Source organism: Corvus brachyrhynchos, unplaced genomic scaffold, assembly GCF_000691975.1.
Source record: "Corvus brachyrhynchos isolate BGI_N302 unplaced genomic scaffold, ASM69197v1 scaffold72, whole genome shotgun sequence".
Lineage (NCBI taxonomy): Eukaryota > Metazoa > Chordata > Aves > Passeriformes > Corvidae > Corvus > Corvus brachyrhynchos.
This window is the reverse complement of record NW_008236763.1, coordinates 1,731,220-1,743,867: the sequence shown is the minus strand read 5'-3', so window position 1 is coordinate 1,743,867 and position 12,648 is coordinate 1,731,220. Positions and strand designations below refer to the sequence as shown.

The window sequence follows — 12,648 nt, the reverse complement described above, 5'->3', positions numbered from 1 at the left end:
AGCTGTGGCCAGGCAGTGCCACGGTGCTGATCTTCCCTGCTCCTTCCTCCTGGCAGCTGGGGATGGAGGAGGAAAACTCCGTTTGCTCCCTGTTTGTCGCTCCTGATCCTGCAGGTCTCAGTCCTGGAGTTCTCCTTCCCTCCACTTTTTCCCCCCAGGATCCTCTTGGATGTTTCTTGATTGACTCCAAGGTTGATATGGATGAAAATGGCTTTATTTTATTAATTATTTGGGGGGTCAAAAGTGCTTTTTTTGGGGGCTTTTCCAGGCAAACTGGATCCCTTTCTTCTTTCCTGATGGGAATGCGAGCCCTCAGCAGAGCGGGGGTTTATTCCTGGTTATCCAAGGGCTGGGCAGAGGCATCAGGAACCAGCCTGGCCCTGAGGGAGGGGAATTGAGGCACTTCAAGATCTCCACAGCCCGTGGAGAGTCCTCTTCCCTGGATTTCCATGGATTTTAACCCCTTTTGGGGCACATCCTGCTCCAGTATAGAGGGAGTGGAGTGGAATATCCAGGGCTCTGTGAAGGATTTGCCCTGGCTGAGGGACCTGAGGGAGTTTATTTTAAATTACAGATCTTCCCTGGATTTCCATGGATTTTAACTCCTTTTGGGGCACATCCTGCTCCAATAAAGAGGGAATTGAGGGAATATCCAGGAATCTGTGAAGGATTTGCCCTGGCTGAGGGACCTGAGGGAGTTAAATCTGGATTACAACACCCATGGAGAGTCCTCTTCCCTGGATTTCCACCCTTTTTGGAGCACATCCTGCTCCGATACAGAGGGAATTTCCAGGGATCTGAAGGATTTACCCTGGCTGTGGGGCCTGAGCGAGTTAAATCTGGATTACAACACCCGGGAGCTGCTGCTTCCCCCTCTGTGCTCATCCCCTGCTCTTTCCCAACCCCCTGGAAGAGGGTGGGGAGAGCAGGGCCAGGGGAGCTTCTTCAGCAGGGCCGGGACAATGGGGCATCCTGGCCTCCCTTCCCATGGCCCGGGGCCATCCCGGCTCCGCAGGAAGCTGGCTCACATTCCCGGCTGTGAAGCTTCCTCCTCCTCCTCCTCCTCCTCCTCCTCCTCGGGCCGGGATGCTTGGCACCAGCTCAGCCCTTCAGAAAGGACACAGAACCTCGCTGGAGTTTTTCTGGGGGAGAAGGAAATGATGCAAGGAGGGATTTGTCCATTCGGAGGAAGTTGGATTTCCGTCCAGGGCGTTCTCTAACCCACCTTGGGGTTGTTTTTTTTTTAAATTTAATTCTTTATTTTTCCTTTTTTTTTGTTTTGTTTTCTTATCTTCATGAAGATTTTCCCTGGGCGAGAGGGGGTTCGGCTGCTCAGAGCTTGGGGAGAGCAGCTGGAAATCGCCTCCGTCCTCCTGCTGTGGCTTGGCTCAGAAATGTTCACCCTCAGCTTTGCCAAAGGCCAGATCTTCCCTGGAAAAAATCGAGGAGCCTGCAGGGAGATGATGAAGGAGCAGCAGTGGGGAGTGAAAAATCAGGGAATAAGAGTTGAGGATGCAGGGATGTTCCCTTGGGAATCTCCAGCGTTTGTGTTCCCCTTCCTCTGGCTCAGATGGGGCCGTTTTTCCACCCAGAGCTGTCACCTGTCCCTTCACATCCTGAACTCCGCTCAGGCCATGGGAATCTGGAGTTTTCCCCTCATTTTCCATCTGCAGATGGATTTTGGTGCTGCAGGGGTGGGGGAGCAGCTCCCCCCACCCTCTGTGAGTGACCTCAGGGGTGGCCCCGAGGGTGTGACAGCATCAAAGGGGCCCTTCCCACCTGCAGGGACAGAACCCAAACTCTGCTCCCGGCTGGAATCGCAGCGAGGGCGGGGCTGGATGGCGCTGCACTGCCACTGTCACATCCCGGGTGGAATCGGGCATTCCCTGCCCTCTGAGGCGCTGGCAGCACCAGGACTGTGCTCACCTGGGAATTTTCCTTTTCCTGCCTCCTTTGTTTTTTTTGTTGTTTTCCAGGAGGGATCACACTTCCAGAGGGGGGTGGTGGTCACACCCTGCTCTGTCATTCCCAGCCCCACGGAGATCTGCCCTGGGGAGCTGGCAGGAGAGGGGGGTGATGCATTCCCGGCTCTGGGATGCTCCATGGGCACGGTTCACTCCTCAGGCTGGAGAAACAAAGGGACATTTCCCACTTTCTTCCTCTGTTCCCCTCCCCAGGCAGGGGCTGACTCCATGAGGAATGCCAGGAAGAGGATGTTGGCTCTGTCAGCTGTCACAGGCCTGGCCCGGCCCTGCTGCTTTTGTCCTGCTCCTTCCACAGATCCGACCTGGATCCAGCGATCCAGAGGCTCTGCCAGGCCCTGGCAGCGGGCAGTGCCCGGGGTCAGCAGGAGAGGGGCAGGAGAGGCTTCCCTGAGCTCCATCCCGCGGGTTGGGGACAGTCCCTGGCACCTTCGGCCGGCGCTGCCCGGCTCAGGGGAACGGGGATATCCCTGGAACAGGGGGAGTGAGGGATAATGAGGAACCTGTGGCTGGGAAGGAGCTGCTGCTGGGCTTTGGGACAAAACATCCCAGCAGGGACAGCTCTGTCACAGCCCTGAGGGTGTCGGTGGCTCTGATGGCTCTGGGGGAATAAAAGGTGCTGGGAGCTCCCCTGGGATTCAGGGATCCCTTTGGGATTTGCTGGGTGAGGAGGGAGCTCCAGGCCCTGCTCCTGCCCTGCTCCCAGCTCGGGGCAGCGACTGCCAGAGGTGCCCTGTGCCCCTTCCCAGGAGCCTGGGCTGCTGCAGGACCAGCTTTCCCAACCCTCTGGAGGCTCCCAGGTGAGGGACAGTGGGGACAGAGCTCTGCACTGGCCCGAGCCCGTGACCCTTGGCTGTGTGGCCGCACCCACCGCGGTCCCTGCGGGTCCCTTCCCACTCGGGACATTCCACACCCGTCTGTCCTCCTTTTCCCAAGGTGGATCCCTCCGCTCTGCCCCAATCCTTTCCTTGACCAGGCTCTTGGTGATCCTCAGGCTCTGGAGCTCTTTTCCAAGGCTCCTTCTTGCTTTTATCCCGTGGATTTGGCTTAAAAAAACTCCCAATCCTGGCATCCATCTGGGAGGTGGGAGGCAGGAACGGATTCCTGGGGGGAAAAGTGGGGGCTGGCAAGTGGCAGCTCGGGCCCAGGGTGGGGTTTGGAGCAGGTTGAGCAACGCTGCTCTGCTCGTTTGAGCAACTCAGGGCGGGTTTGTTGTGTAAGGGGAAGGGGGATAACAACGAGAAAAAAAGGGGAAAATGAAGATCTGAGCGTAGGAAAAAGTGTCACTTCCTCAATTCCATCCGTTCTGGAGCTCTTTGGCAGCTCTGCCTGGAATGCTGAATTCGGGGGGAAGAGGGGATGTTGTGCTGGGCAGGGCGAGGTCCCGAACTGGGGACACCTGGCCCGAACCCCAGTCCAGCTCTGCAGCCTCAGCTTCAGCTCCTGAGGGGGTTTCCCTTTCCCAGCAGGGCCCCTGTCACCCCCTGCTCCAGGCCAGGAGGGACCTGGGGACACCTCCCGTGGCCTCCCTGGGCCCCCAGCCCAGATCTGCTGCTGACCCGCAGCACGAGGGGAAAAGGGGCTGGGAAAATCACCGTGGCTGGGCTGTGGGGGAATTGGGAGCTGCAGAGAGGGGTGGGAAGGGAAAGATCCTGGGAAGTCCCAGCTCTGCTGAGAGTCCGTGGCAGTGTCACCCCCTGCGTTGGGTTCAGCCTCTGCCCCAGCCTTGCCAAAGCCGGGATTTGAGGGCAGCCATCCCAAATTTCGTGCTGACGTTCCAAGTGGGGCTCTCCTTGTGTTCACCTTGGCCTGCTGGCCCCCCCACCTGGGGGCTGGCCCTGCCAAGGGTCTGGCCCTGGCCCTGGCCCTGGCCGGAGCAGTGCCCGGGGCTGGCAGGGCCAGGAGGGGCTCAGGAGGTGCAGGAGCTCCAGCTGGAACTCAGGGGACTCCCAGCCTTCCACCATCTGCTCCCAGCCTGCTCTGGAGATCCAGAAATCCCTGCTGGATGCTGGGAGGGAGCAGCCCAGGCTGGGATGGAGGCATTGGCAGCACCTGGGAAGCCCCAGCGGGTGTTGGGGTGGCTGTGCCGTGCTGGGGATGCTCTGAGCACAGCTGGAGGCTCTCTTGGTGGAGAAGAGGGGAATTCTCTTCCAAAAAAGCTGCATTCCCACCTTGGGAATTAATTCCCTGCTGCCCTGGGGTTTGTGGGGCACGCACAGCCCCCAGAGACAGCTCTGTCCCCTCTGGCTGTCACCCTTGAGCTGGATTGTTCTGGGAGCCCGGACATCAGCCTGTCCTCCTGGGAGTGGGGAAGGGATTGGGAATGTTCCTGCTGCTCCCTGCTCTGGTTTTCCCTCCCTGGACTGTCCCAGCACCTTGCAGAGCGAGGAGTGTCCAGGGCTAATCCCTGGAAAGAAGAATCCACATTTATTGCTTCCTCCTCTGAGCTCTGCTCCCAGCTCTGAGCAGCCCCTGGCTGGAATTGTGCCACGGCCACAGAGCGGGGACAGCCCCTCCTTCCCTCTTCCCTCTTCCCTTCCCCGTCCTGTGCTGGCCCTGGAGCCTCCTGAGCGACCCCATAACGCCCTGTCCTCCCTGCCCCGCAGCACTGGGAGCTGCTGGTGCTGGAGAAGCTGAAGTGGGACCTGGTGTCGGTGATCGCCAACGATTTCCTGGCGCACATCCTGCACCGGCTGCCGCTGCCCGCGGACAAGGTGGAGCTGGTGAAGAAACACGCCCAGACCTTCATTGCCCTCTGCGCCACAGGTGGGTGCCGGGCTGGGCTCGGGGGTGCTGGCACACCTGGGATGGGCTCCCCACCTCTTTTGGGGGCTGGGTGCCTGCCCTCACTGCCATTGGAGCCGTTCCAGGTGGGATAGCAGTCTTGGGGGCTCTAAGATGCCAGGAGGGCAGGGCCACATGCCAGGCTCTTGCCGTGCCTGTGGGAGGGTGTCCAGGGTTGAATCCTAGCTTTTCTCAGCCTCTCCCTCAGTTTCTGGAGCCATCCCACCTCAGGACTTCTCCTGCAGACCTGGCCCTGCTGCTCAGCCTGTTCCGTGCTCCTCCATCCCAGTTTCTCCCTGCCCCTGCAGGATTTCCCTCTGTGAGGCCCTCCCGCGCTTCCCAGGGAAGATCCCGCTCCCGAACCCCCCGTGCATCCTTCCTAACGGCCCCTTGCCGCCCTTGTGTCCCTGTCCTGCTCCAGACTACACCTTCGTGATGTACCCCCCGTCCATGATCGCCACGGGCAGCATCGGCGCCGCCATCCACGGCCTGACCCTGTCCGTGAACGGCTTCAGCGGCGAGGCCATCACGGAGCTGCTGGCCGGGATCACGGGCACGGAGGTGGTGAGTGGTGGACACCGGGAATGGTACCGGGAGTGGAAAGGGAACGGAACCGCTGCTGGGAATCCTCCCTCTCCTCAGAGGAAGAGCTTTCCATGGAGAGCAGAGCAGCTGCCCGGGGAGGGTGTGGAGTCTCCCCCTCTGGAGAATTCCAAACCCACCTGGATGTGTCGCCTGCTCCAGGTGACCCTGCCTTGGCACAGGGATGGGCTCCAGAGGGCCCTTCCAACCCCAGCTGCTTTGGGATGCCGTGGGGTTGTGCTGTTCAAACGGTGCTGCCCTGGTTTGAGGAGAACCAAGGGCTGTGGGATGATCCCAAACACAGCCCCGGGGCTGCTCCTGCCTGGGCACAGCGGGGTGGGCTCGGGGTGGGCTGGGAGCCTTTGAAACGCCACACAAAGGGCAGGATCTGTTCCCTGCCTGGGCAGGTGTTGGCAGGATCGGGTTTGCGGGGCGGGATGGGGACAGGGACACGCCGGGCTCGGCATCTGCTCCCCTCAGTGTCCGGTTGCAGGTGCCCAGGCTGGGGGAGGGAGAAGGGGGGACTGGGGCATGGAACCTCCCAGGTTTGGGGACATCAGGATGGGGGGGGTTCTCCAGCCCCTCCACCGCCCTTGGAGCAGGGACAGGGATCCTGTGGGGCTCTCCAGGTCGCTCCAGTCAGGAGCTTTTCCTCTCCCCTTTGATCTCCTCTCCTGCCCGGGGTTGGTTACAGTCCCCTGACAGGACCTGCATCAGGAGTGGGGGGTGGCTGCCCACGAGGCTTTGTCCGGGCAGGAGGCTCCCAATCCCTTTGTGCAGATGGAATTTTTTTGTTCTCTGGAGCCTTTTTAAAGAGAGAATCAGTGCAGCCACCTGCTCCCAACCTGCTCCGGGTTGGAGCTGCAGCAGGGAACAGGTGGGAAGCAGGGAGGGCTCTGTGAGGGAGAGGAGCTGAAATGGAGCCCAGCAGCCTCCTGTCCTTCCTGTCCCCTCCTGTCCCTCCCCAGCATCTGCTGCGCCCCCCTGCCCAGGTGGGGGGTGCTGCACAAACAGCCCCAGCCCAGGCAGGACTATGGCAGCTCCTCCTGGGATGTGTCCACAGCGTTTTGGGATCCTGGGAGAGCACCTGGGCTCGGCCTCCCCTGCCCGTAGTGCTGCTGCTTCTCCCTGAGCCCTGCGGTGTCCCTGGGCTGTGACTCAGTTTCCCCTCTGGAGGAGTGATCCCCGTCCTGCAGCTCCCAGGCCCGGCTGGGCAGTGCTGGGAATGCAGGGACTGAGCGGGATGGGGCTGCAGGGCTGGGCCAGCGCCGTGGCCAGCGGGAGCCTGGCTGGGTGTGGCCAGGCTGGCCTTGGCATTTCGGCCAGAATTGCTGGTGGAGAGCTCAGGGATGGTCACAGGGATGGAGAGCCTGGGATGGGCTGGCCATAGGGATGGAGAGAACTGGGATGGGCTGGCCATAGGGACGGAGAGAACTGGGATGGGTGGCCATGGTGAGGGAGAGCCTGGGAATGGGGATGGAGAGCCCAGGGATACATTGGCCATGGTGATGGACAGCTGGGGAATGGTGATGGACAACCCATGGCTGGGTGTCCATGATGATGGACAGCCCGTGGCTGGGTGTCCATGATGATGGACAGCCCATGGCCGGCCGGGTGTCCGTGGCGCTCGGGCCAGGCAGCGCCAGGGCAGGAGGAGGCTGCGCTGACGGGAAGCCGGGGAAGGGGAGCTGGGGAAGGGGAGCCAGGCGTTGCTATTTTCACTCACCACATCCTCTGTCAGTTTCTAAGAACCGCTGGCGGATTCCTGGTAAGAGATTTCGGGGTGTGACAATGTCCCGTGAGGTGCAAACTGTCACCGGGCTGGGCTGCGCTGGGCCGTGCCTGTGGGGTGTCCGAGTGGGAGTTTCCTCCTCTGCTTACAGCTCGTGGGGGAAAAACCAGAGCGGGGTTTGCATTTATGGCAAGTGCTGCTGCTCTTGGCAGCCCCCTGCGCCTTCCTGTGCGTGTCCCCCTGCTCTGGGTCCCCTGGGGGGTGTCACAGAGGGGACAGGAGGGTGAAAACCTTGTGAGAAGCTCCGTTCTCCCGGCGTGGATGGGGGTTGCTGATGTAGGGTGGATTTTGGGTCAGGGAGGGTCCCGCTGCCTCAGGGGCACCCAGCAGAATTCCCGTGCCCAGCTCTGCTGCAGGACCGCCCCGAGCTCTGGGAAAGCCGGGCTGGAGGGGCTGGGGAGGTTTCTTCGGGATCTGGGAGGTTTGGCAGAGCTGCCCTTGCCGTGCTGCTGAAGCCACACCCCGGCTCCGGGGTGCCTCGGGAAGCTGCTGGACACAACATTCCCGCAGAATGGGGTCAGCAGGGAGGTCCTCCCCCGGCCAGCCAGAGTGTGGGGCTTTCCCTGGGGAGGGACAAGCTGGGCATGCCCCTGGACGGAGAAAATCCCCTTTCCCCACGTGTTCAGGGGGGGCCAGAGGCGCAGCCCAGCAGCTGCTCCGAGCTTTTCCTCAAGCTCCCAGCCCCGAGGAGCACGGAGCTGATGCCTCCCGTGTGTTTCCCTGTTCCAGGACTGCCTGAAGGCCTGTCAGGAGCAGATCGAGGCGGCCTTAGCCGAGAGCCTGAAGCAGGCATCCCAATCCCAGCAGGAACTCAGCGCCAAGGCGGCGGCGTACGGGGGCAGCCAGCCCACGAGCACCCCCACGGACGTCACCGACGTCAACCTGTGACCAGCCGCCCTTCCCGAGAGCTCCGGCCCCTCCCTGGACACCCCCAGCTCGCCGCATCCCCCCTGCTCATCCAGCACCTCCGAGGGGCCCTTCCCGGGCTGGGAATGTGGAGCGGGATCCGCGCTTGGAGCTGCTGCAGGTGGCCAGGGGGGAGTGACCGAGGTGGTGCCAGGGCACAGGAACGCTGGGCACGGGGAGCAGGAGCCTGGATGAAGTTGGAATTGTTTCTCTGTTGGTGTTCCCCGGCTCTCTGAGGTGTTCATGGTGACTTCCAACCCCGTGAGGGACAAAAATCATGGAGATCCAGCCCTGCAGGACCCGAATCCTCATCACCCCCAGCTCCTGCGGGGCCACGGGGCTCGTGGAGCAGCTGCCTGGTGGCCCCTCGGTCCCGATCGCTTCGTGCCACGTTCCCATGGCTCTGGGGGAAGTTGTGCAGCTGCTTCTGCTTGGAGAGGACCCGTGGGGCTCGTTTGTTTTTGCTGTTGGATGTGGGATTTTGGGGACGCGCTCCCCGGCCGCGCCTTGGGAGGAGTTTGGGTGCTGTCCCCTCGGCTTTTCCGCTGGCCCACGGAGGCTGCTTAATTTATTGTTCACTGCTGGGAAACGGGGAGGGAGGAGAGCTGGCGTTCCTCGGGGTGGGGCCTGGATGCCGCTCTCCTCTCCTTCCCAAAAAAGTGCCTTTTCTCCCTTCGCCCTTCCCCTGGCTCCCTGGGCAGTGGGAGACCCTCACTCGGAGGCTGGGTGGTCCTTTGGTAGCTTAGGCATCAGACTAGGATTTAGGGAAAACCTTTGAATGTGCTGCTATAGTCTGGGATGCATCTCCACTCTTCCAGGGCAGGGATTTCGGATCACACTCAGGACAGGGGGGGCTGTGTTCATCCACGTGGATCCGAGCTGCCTCCTGAGAGGGTGGAAAACTGCTGCGCACTTGAGTTGGAAAAGCAATTCCTGCATTTTTGTATTGTTGTTGTTGATCCTGTTAGTTTTGTATAAAAAGTGTTTTAAAATGCAAAAAAAAAAAAAAAAAAAAAAAAATAATGCTGCTTTTCTAAAAGAAAACCATTACAGAGTGGAATTAACCAGGAGAAGCCGGAGACTCCGCAGGGATGGGAGGCAGATGCTGCTGCCACCTGGGGACCTCTGGACACGTGGCCCCGTGGCTGTTGTCCTCCACATGGAAAAGGAGTTAGAAATCTTCCCTTTTGGATGCCACCACAAAAATCAGGCAGAAAAAGGTGGGGCTGCTGCTCCTCCCTGAGCCTGCCTGGTCTGGAAACCCACGGAGCCGCTGCCTCCTGCGAGCAGGAGGAGGGCTGGGACAGAGCCTGGCTGTGCAAAAGGAAATGTCTTTTTTTTATATATATATATAAATGAGTTTTTAATTTAAGAATAAAGTGGTTTGGTGTTCACTCGCAGTAGTCCCACTGCTGGGAGAGCCAGAGAACCCTGTGATGTTGCAATAAAGTATTTTAAACAAAAAAAAAAAAAAACCGGCTCGAGGGTTTCCCTGCACCTTTCCCAGGGCGGGGCTGGGATCCCTCCCTGGTGATGGGGATCCCTTGGGAGCTCCAGCCCTGCTTTTCCCAGGATGGAACCACGGGGAGAGGGCAGGCAGGACCCTGAGGGACACCCGGGGTAGCTCAGGGATGGTGAGGGATGTACATGGAGCGAAACACCTTCCTGCTCCCCTGGAGCAGAGGCAGCACCTCCTTCCCAGCAGGCTGGAGGGTGTCGGGCACTGGAGCAGCTCAGGTGGTGGCAGGAGTGCCAGCTGCTCCGTGCCAGCCCAGGCTCCCTCTTGTGCTCATCAGCCTCTGGCTTCTTTAAAATAAGATGAAATCAGGAAGTCACAGAAGAGGCAGTGGCGTGTGGGGACCCAGCTCCTGCTCCTGCCATCGGAGGTGACAACAGGAGGCAGCTGCCCTTGGCACAGCTCCCGGGGTGCAGCAGGGGCTCCTCTCTGTGGGCCAAACCTGCAGGGCACACACCCGGCAGCGACAGCGGCACCAGGTCCCAGGGAAGTGCAGCCTCGTGGAAAAGTCCCCCCCTGGGTGTTCCAGCAGACGTGGCACCTGGGCACAGGGCCAGGAGCAGCCCAGGCAGGTGGCCTTGATGGCCAGGTGAGGACAGTGACCCCGTGGCTTCAGGAGTAAACCCTGGGGGGACTGGAGTGAAAATCCCAGGGCAGGGAGTCCCAGAGGCTGCTGGGGACAGGGACAGGCCGGGACCACACCGGGCAGACCCAGCCCTGACCGACACGGCTCCGGTTTTATTTCCAACTACAGGAACAAGCCAAAGTGTCCCAGTGCTGGTGGCACCGGGCTCCCGGGTGTGACAGGGGCAGCCCTGCCCTGTGACAGCAGCACAGGGCGCTCAGCCCCGCTCTGTGGGCACAGGTTGTTCCCAGTGATCCCTCGGGATCCAGGACGGACACTCCTGACCCAGGCTCCCAGCTGCATCCAGCAGCATCCCAGAGGTGGGACAGGCTCCGGCCTTGCCCTGCTCATTCCATGGCCACGGGCTGCTCCCCCTCCACGTCCCTTGTCTTGGAGTTCATCAGCTCGCGGCGGATCTCCGGTGAGATCTGCGGGTGGCTGTGGAACTTGAGCAGCTCCAGCAGGGCCTCCTTCTGCTCCGAGGACAGGTCCTCCTTGTAGCGCTGGGCCAAGGCCAGGAAGCTCTGGTGCCACAGCACGGGCAGGAGCCGCTGGTCCGTGCGGAAGGCCAGGAAGTGGAAGACCAGAGCGTCGAGCACGCGGAAGGGCAGCGCGTACTTCTTGTCGATGAGCAGGCGCAGGAAGATGCTGTTGGCGCCGCTGTACTGCATCTCAGCCAGCTTCAGCAGCACTGCACTGCGGGATGGGGACAGGGACACAGTCAGGGGACAGGGACACACTCAGGGGGCAGGGACATGGGGATACAAGAGGGGGTGAGGGTCAGGCATGGAGCCACAGGGACCAAGGAACAGGCACGGAGTCAGGGGGGGCCAGGATGGAGCCATGGAGATGGAGGAGGGGACCTGGGGACCACGAGGGTCAGCAGGACTGGAGCCATGGGGACCAAGGAACGGGCATGGAGGGAGCAGGCTGGAGCCATAGGGATCAAGGATGGAGCAGAGGAGTCAGGAGTCCACATGGCTGGAGCCATGGGGACCAAGGAGGGACCACAGCAGTCAGGGGGGACCAGGCAGAAGCCAGAGGGACCAAGGAACAGGCAGGCCCAGAGCCATGGGGATGGAGAATGGGGCTCAGGGACCAAGGAGGGACCACAAGGGTCAGGGGGACTGGAGCCATGGGGACTGAAGAATGGGCATGGTGGGGCCAAGCTGGAGCCACAAGGACCAAGGAGAGACCACAGGGGCTGGGGGAACTGGACTGGAGCCATGGAGCACCAGGCATACAGGCACAAAGCTGAGCCTTAAATCTCAACCCCAGAGGGAGCTGAGTGACCCCAAACACCACCTCCAAGGGGCTGGAGAGGCTGAGGGATGGATCCAAGGCACTTCCCAGGGTCTCTGAAAGAGCTCTTCCCTCCAACCCCTCAGGGCCTCACCTGGAGTGCAGGACAGGGATGGAGCACTTGGTGAGGATGCTGCCGATGATGATGGCCTCCCTGAGCGTGCACGTGCCGGACTCACACAGCGGGATGAGGATCCCTGGGAATGGGGACAGTCAGGCACCGACCACCTTCCTCCACAAGGCAGAGCCCTGGGGCTCAGCCCCTTCTCCCTGATCCCAGGAAATCACCACTGCTGCAGGGTACAGGGTCCCAGCCATGCCACAGCCCCTCAGGTACCCAGCCAAGCCCCAGAGGAAACCCTGCAGGACCTCCTACCCTTGAACCAGGCTGCTGGCTTGAACAGAGCCTTCTTCAGAGCCATGTACAGGTGGAAGTTGAGCCGCTTGTACTCGGCGATGTCATCCCGGATCCGCGGCAGCAGCACCAGGTTGTAGAACCGCTGGGCCATCCTCTCCTTCAGGTTGGAGGAAAATATCCTGGGAACAGCAAAGCACGAAGGGATGGATGAGGAAAAGAGGCCATACAGGGGTGGGCTGGTGTTTTGTAAATCTGATTTTGGTTATGGAAAGAAAAAGCCAAAAATCCCATGCCAGAGGGTCCCTGAGGCGAGCTCACCTGGTGGCCTGGTACATGGCAGCGGCTGTCCACGTCTCTGGCTCGGTGATGTAGAGGATCTGCTCCCAGTTGGACAAGGCAGGAATGATTTTAAACGCCTTGGGGAGCTTCCCGCTCCTGTACTTGGACAGCACCTTCAGAGACAGGGACACAGGCCAGGCCATGACTGGGGGCACTGACAGCAGGGCCACCAGCGAGTTGTCCCCTCCCTCAGCACCTCAGGGTGGTGGCTGTGGGTTCAGCTGCTCCGGCCTCACCTCCCTGACACCTCTGTAGACCTCCAGGACACGGGGGTCGAGCTGGGGCATGGGGCAGCCCGAGAGCTCCGACAGTGCTGTGTCCACCTCCGTCTGCTTCTCCGTGATCTTCTCCATGATGATGTCGGCCAGGGTACGCCTGGGGCCGGCACAGGATGGGGTCAGTGGGGGGCCAAGAGGGGCAGACAGGGGCCAGTCAGGGGCTGACAGGGGAGGGGGGCGAGTT

At 61.0% G+C, this 12,648-nt stretch overlaps 2 protein-coding genes across 3 annotated transcripts in view; one reads left to right on the top strand and one right to left on the bottom strand.

The window, feature by feature from the left end:
- Nucleotides 1-9,091, top strand: part of CCND3 (cyclin D3) — a 33,313-nt gene extending 24,222 nt beyond the window's left edge. For both annotated transcript variants that reach the window (XM_017727240.1, XM_008644724.2), the window contains exons 3-5: nucleotides 4,589-4,748; nucleotides 5,188-5,330; nucleotides 7,870-9,091. In XM_017727240.1, coding sequence (XP_017582729.1) covers nucleotides 4,589-4,748; nucleotides 5,188-5,330; nucleotides 7,870-8,028 — 462 coding nt within the window. In that variant the 3' untranslated portion in view covers nucleotides 8,029-9,091. The remainder of the gene's footprint in view (nucleotides 1-4,588; nucleotides 4,749-5,187; nucleotides 5,331-7,869) is intronic.
- A 1,150-nt stretch (nucleotides 9,092-10,241) lies between these two features.
- BYSL (bystin like) overlaps nucleotides 10,242-12,648 on the bottom strand; it is an 18,756-nt gene continuing 16,349 nt past the window's right edge. The window contains exons 3-7 of the mRNA XM_008644725.2: nucleotides 12,423-12,568; nucleotides 12,166-12,299; nucleotides 11,866-12,026; nucleotides 11,584-11,686; nucleotides 10,242-10,883 (exon numbers count right to left, since the gene is read on the bottom strand). Coding sequence (XP_008642947.1) covers nucleotides 10,535-10,883; nucleotides 11,584-11,686; nucleotides 11,866-12,026; nucleotides 12,166-12,299; nucleotides 12,423-12,539 — 864 coding nt within the window. The 5' untranslated portion in view covers nucleotides 12,540-12,568 and the 3' untranslated portion in view covers nucleotides 10,242-10,534. The remainder of the gene's footprint in view (nucleotides 10,884-11,583; nucleotides 11,687-11,865; nucleotides 12,027-12,165; nucleotides 12,300-12,422; nucleotides 12,569-12,648) is intronic.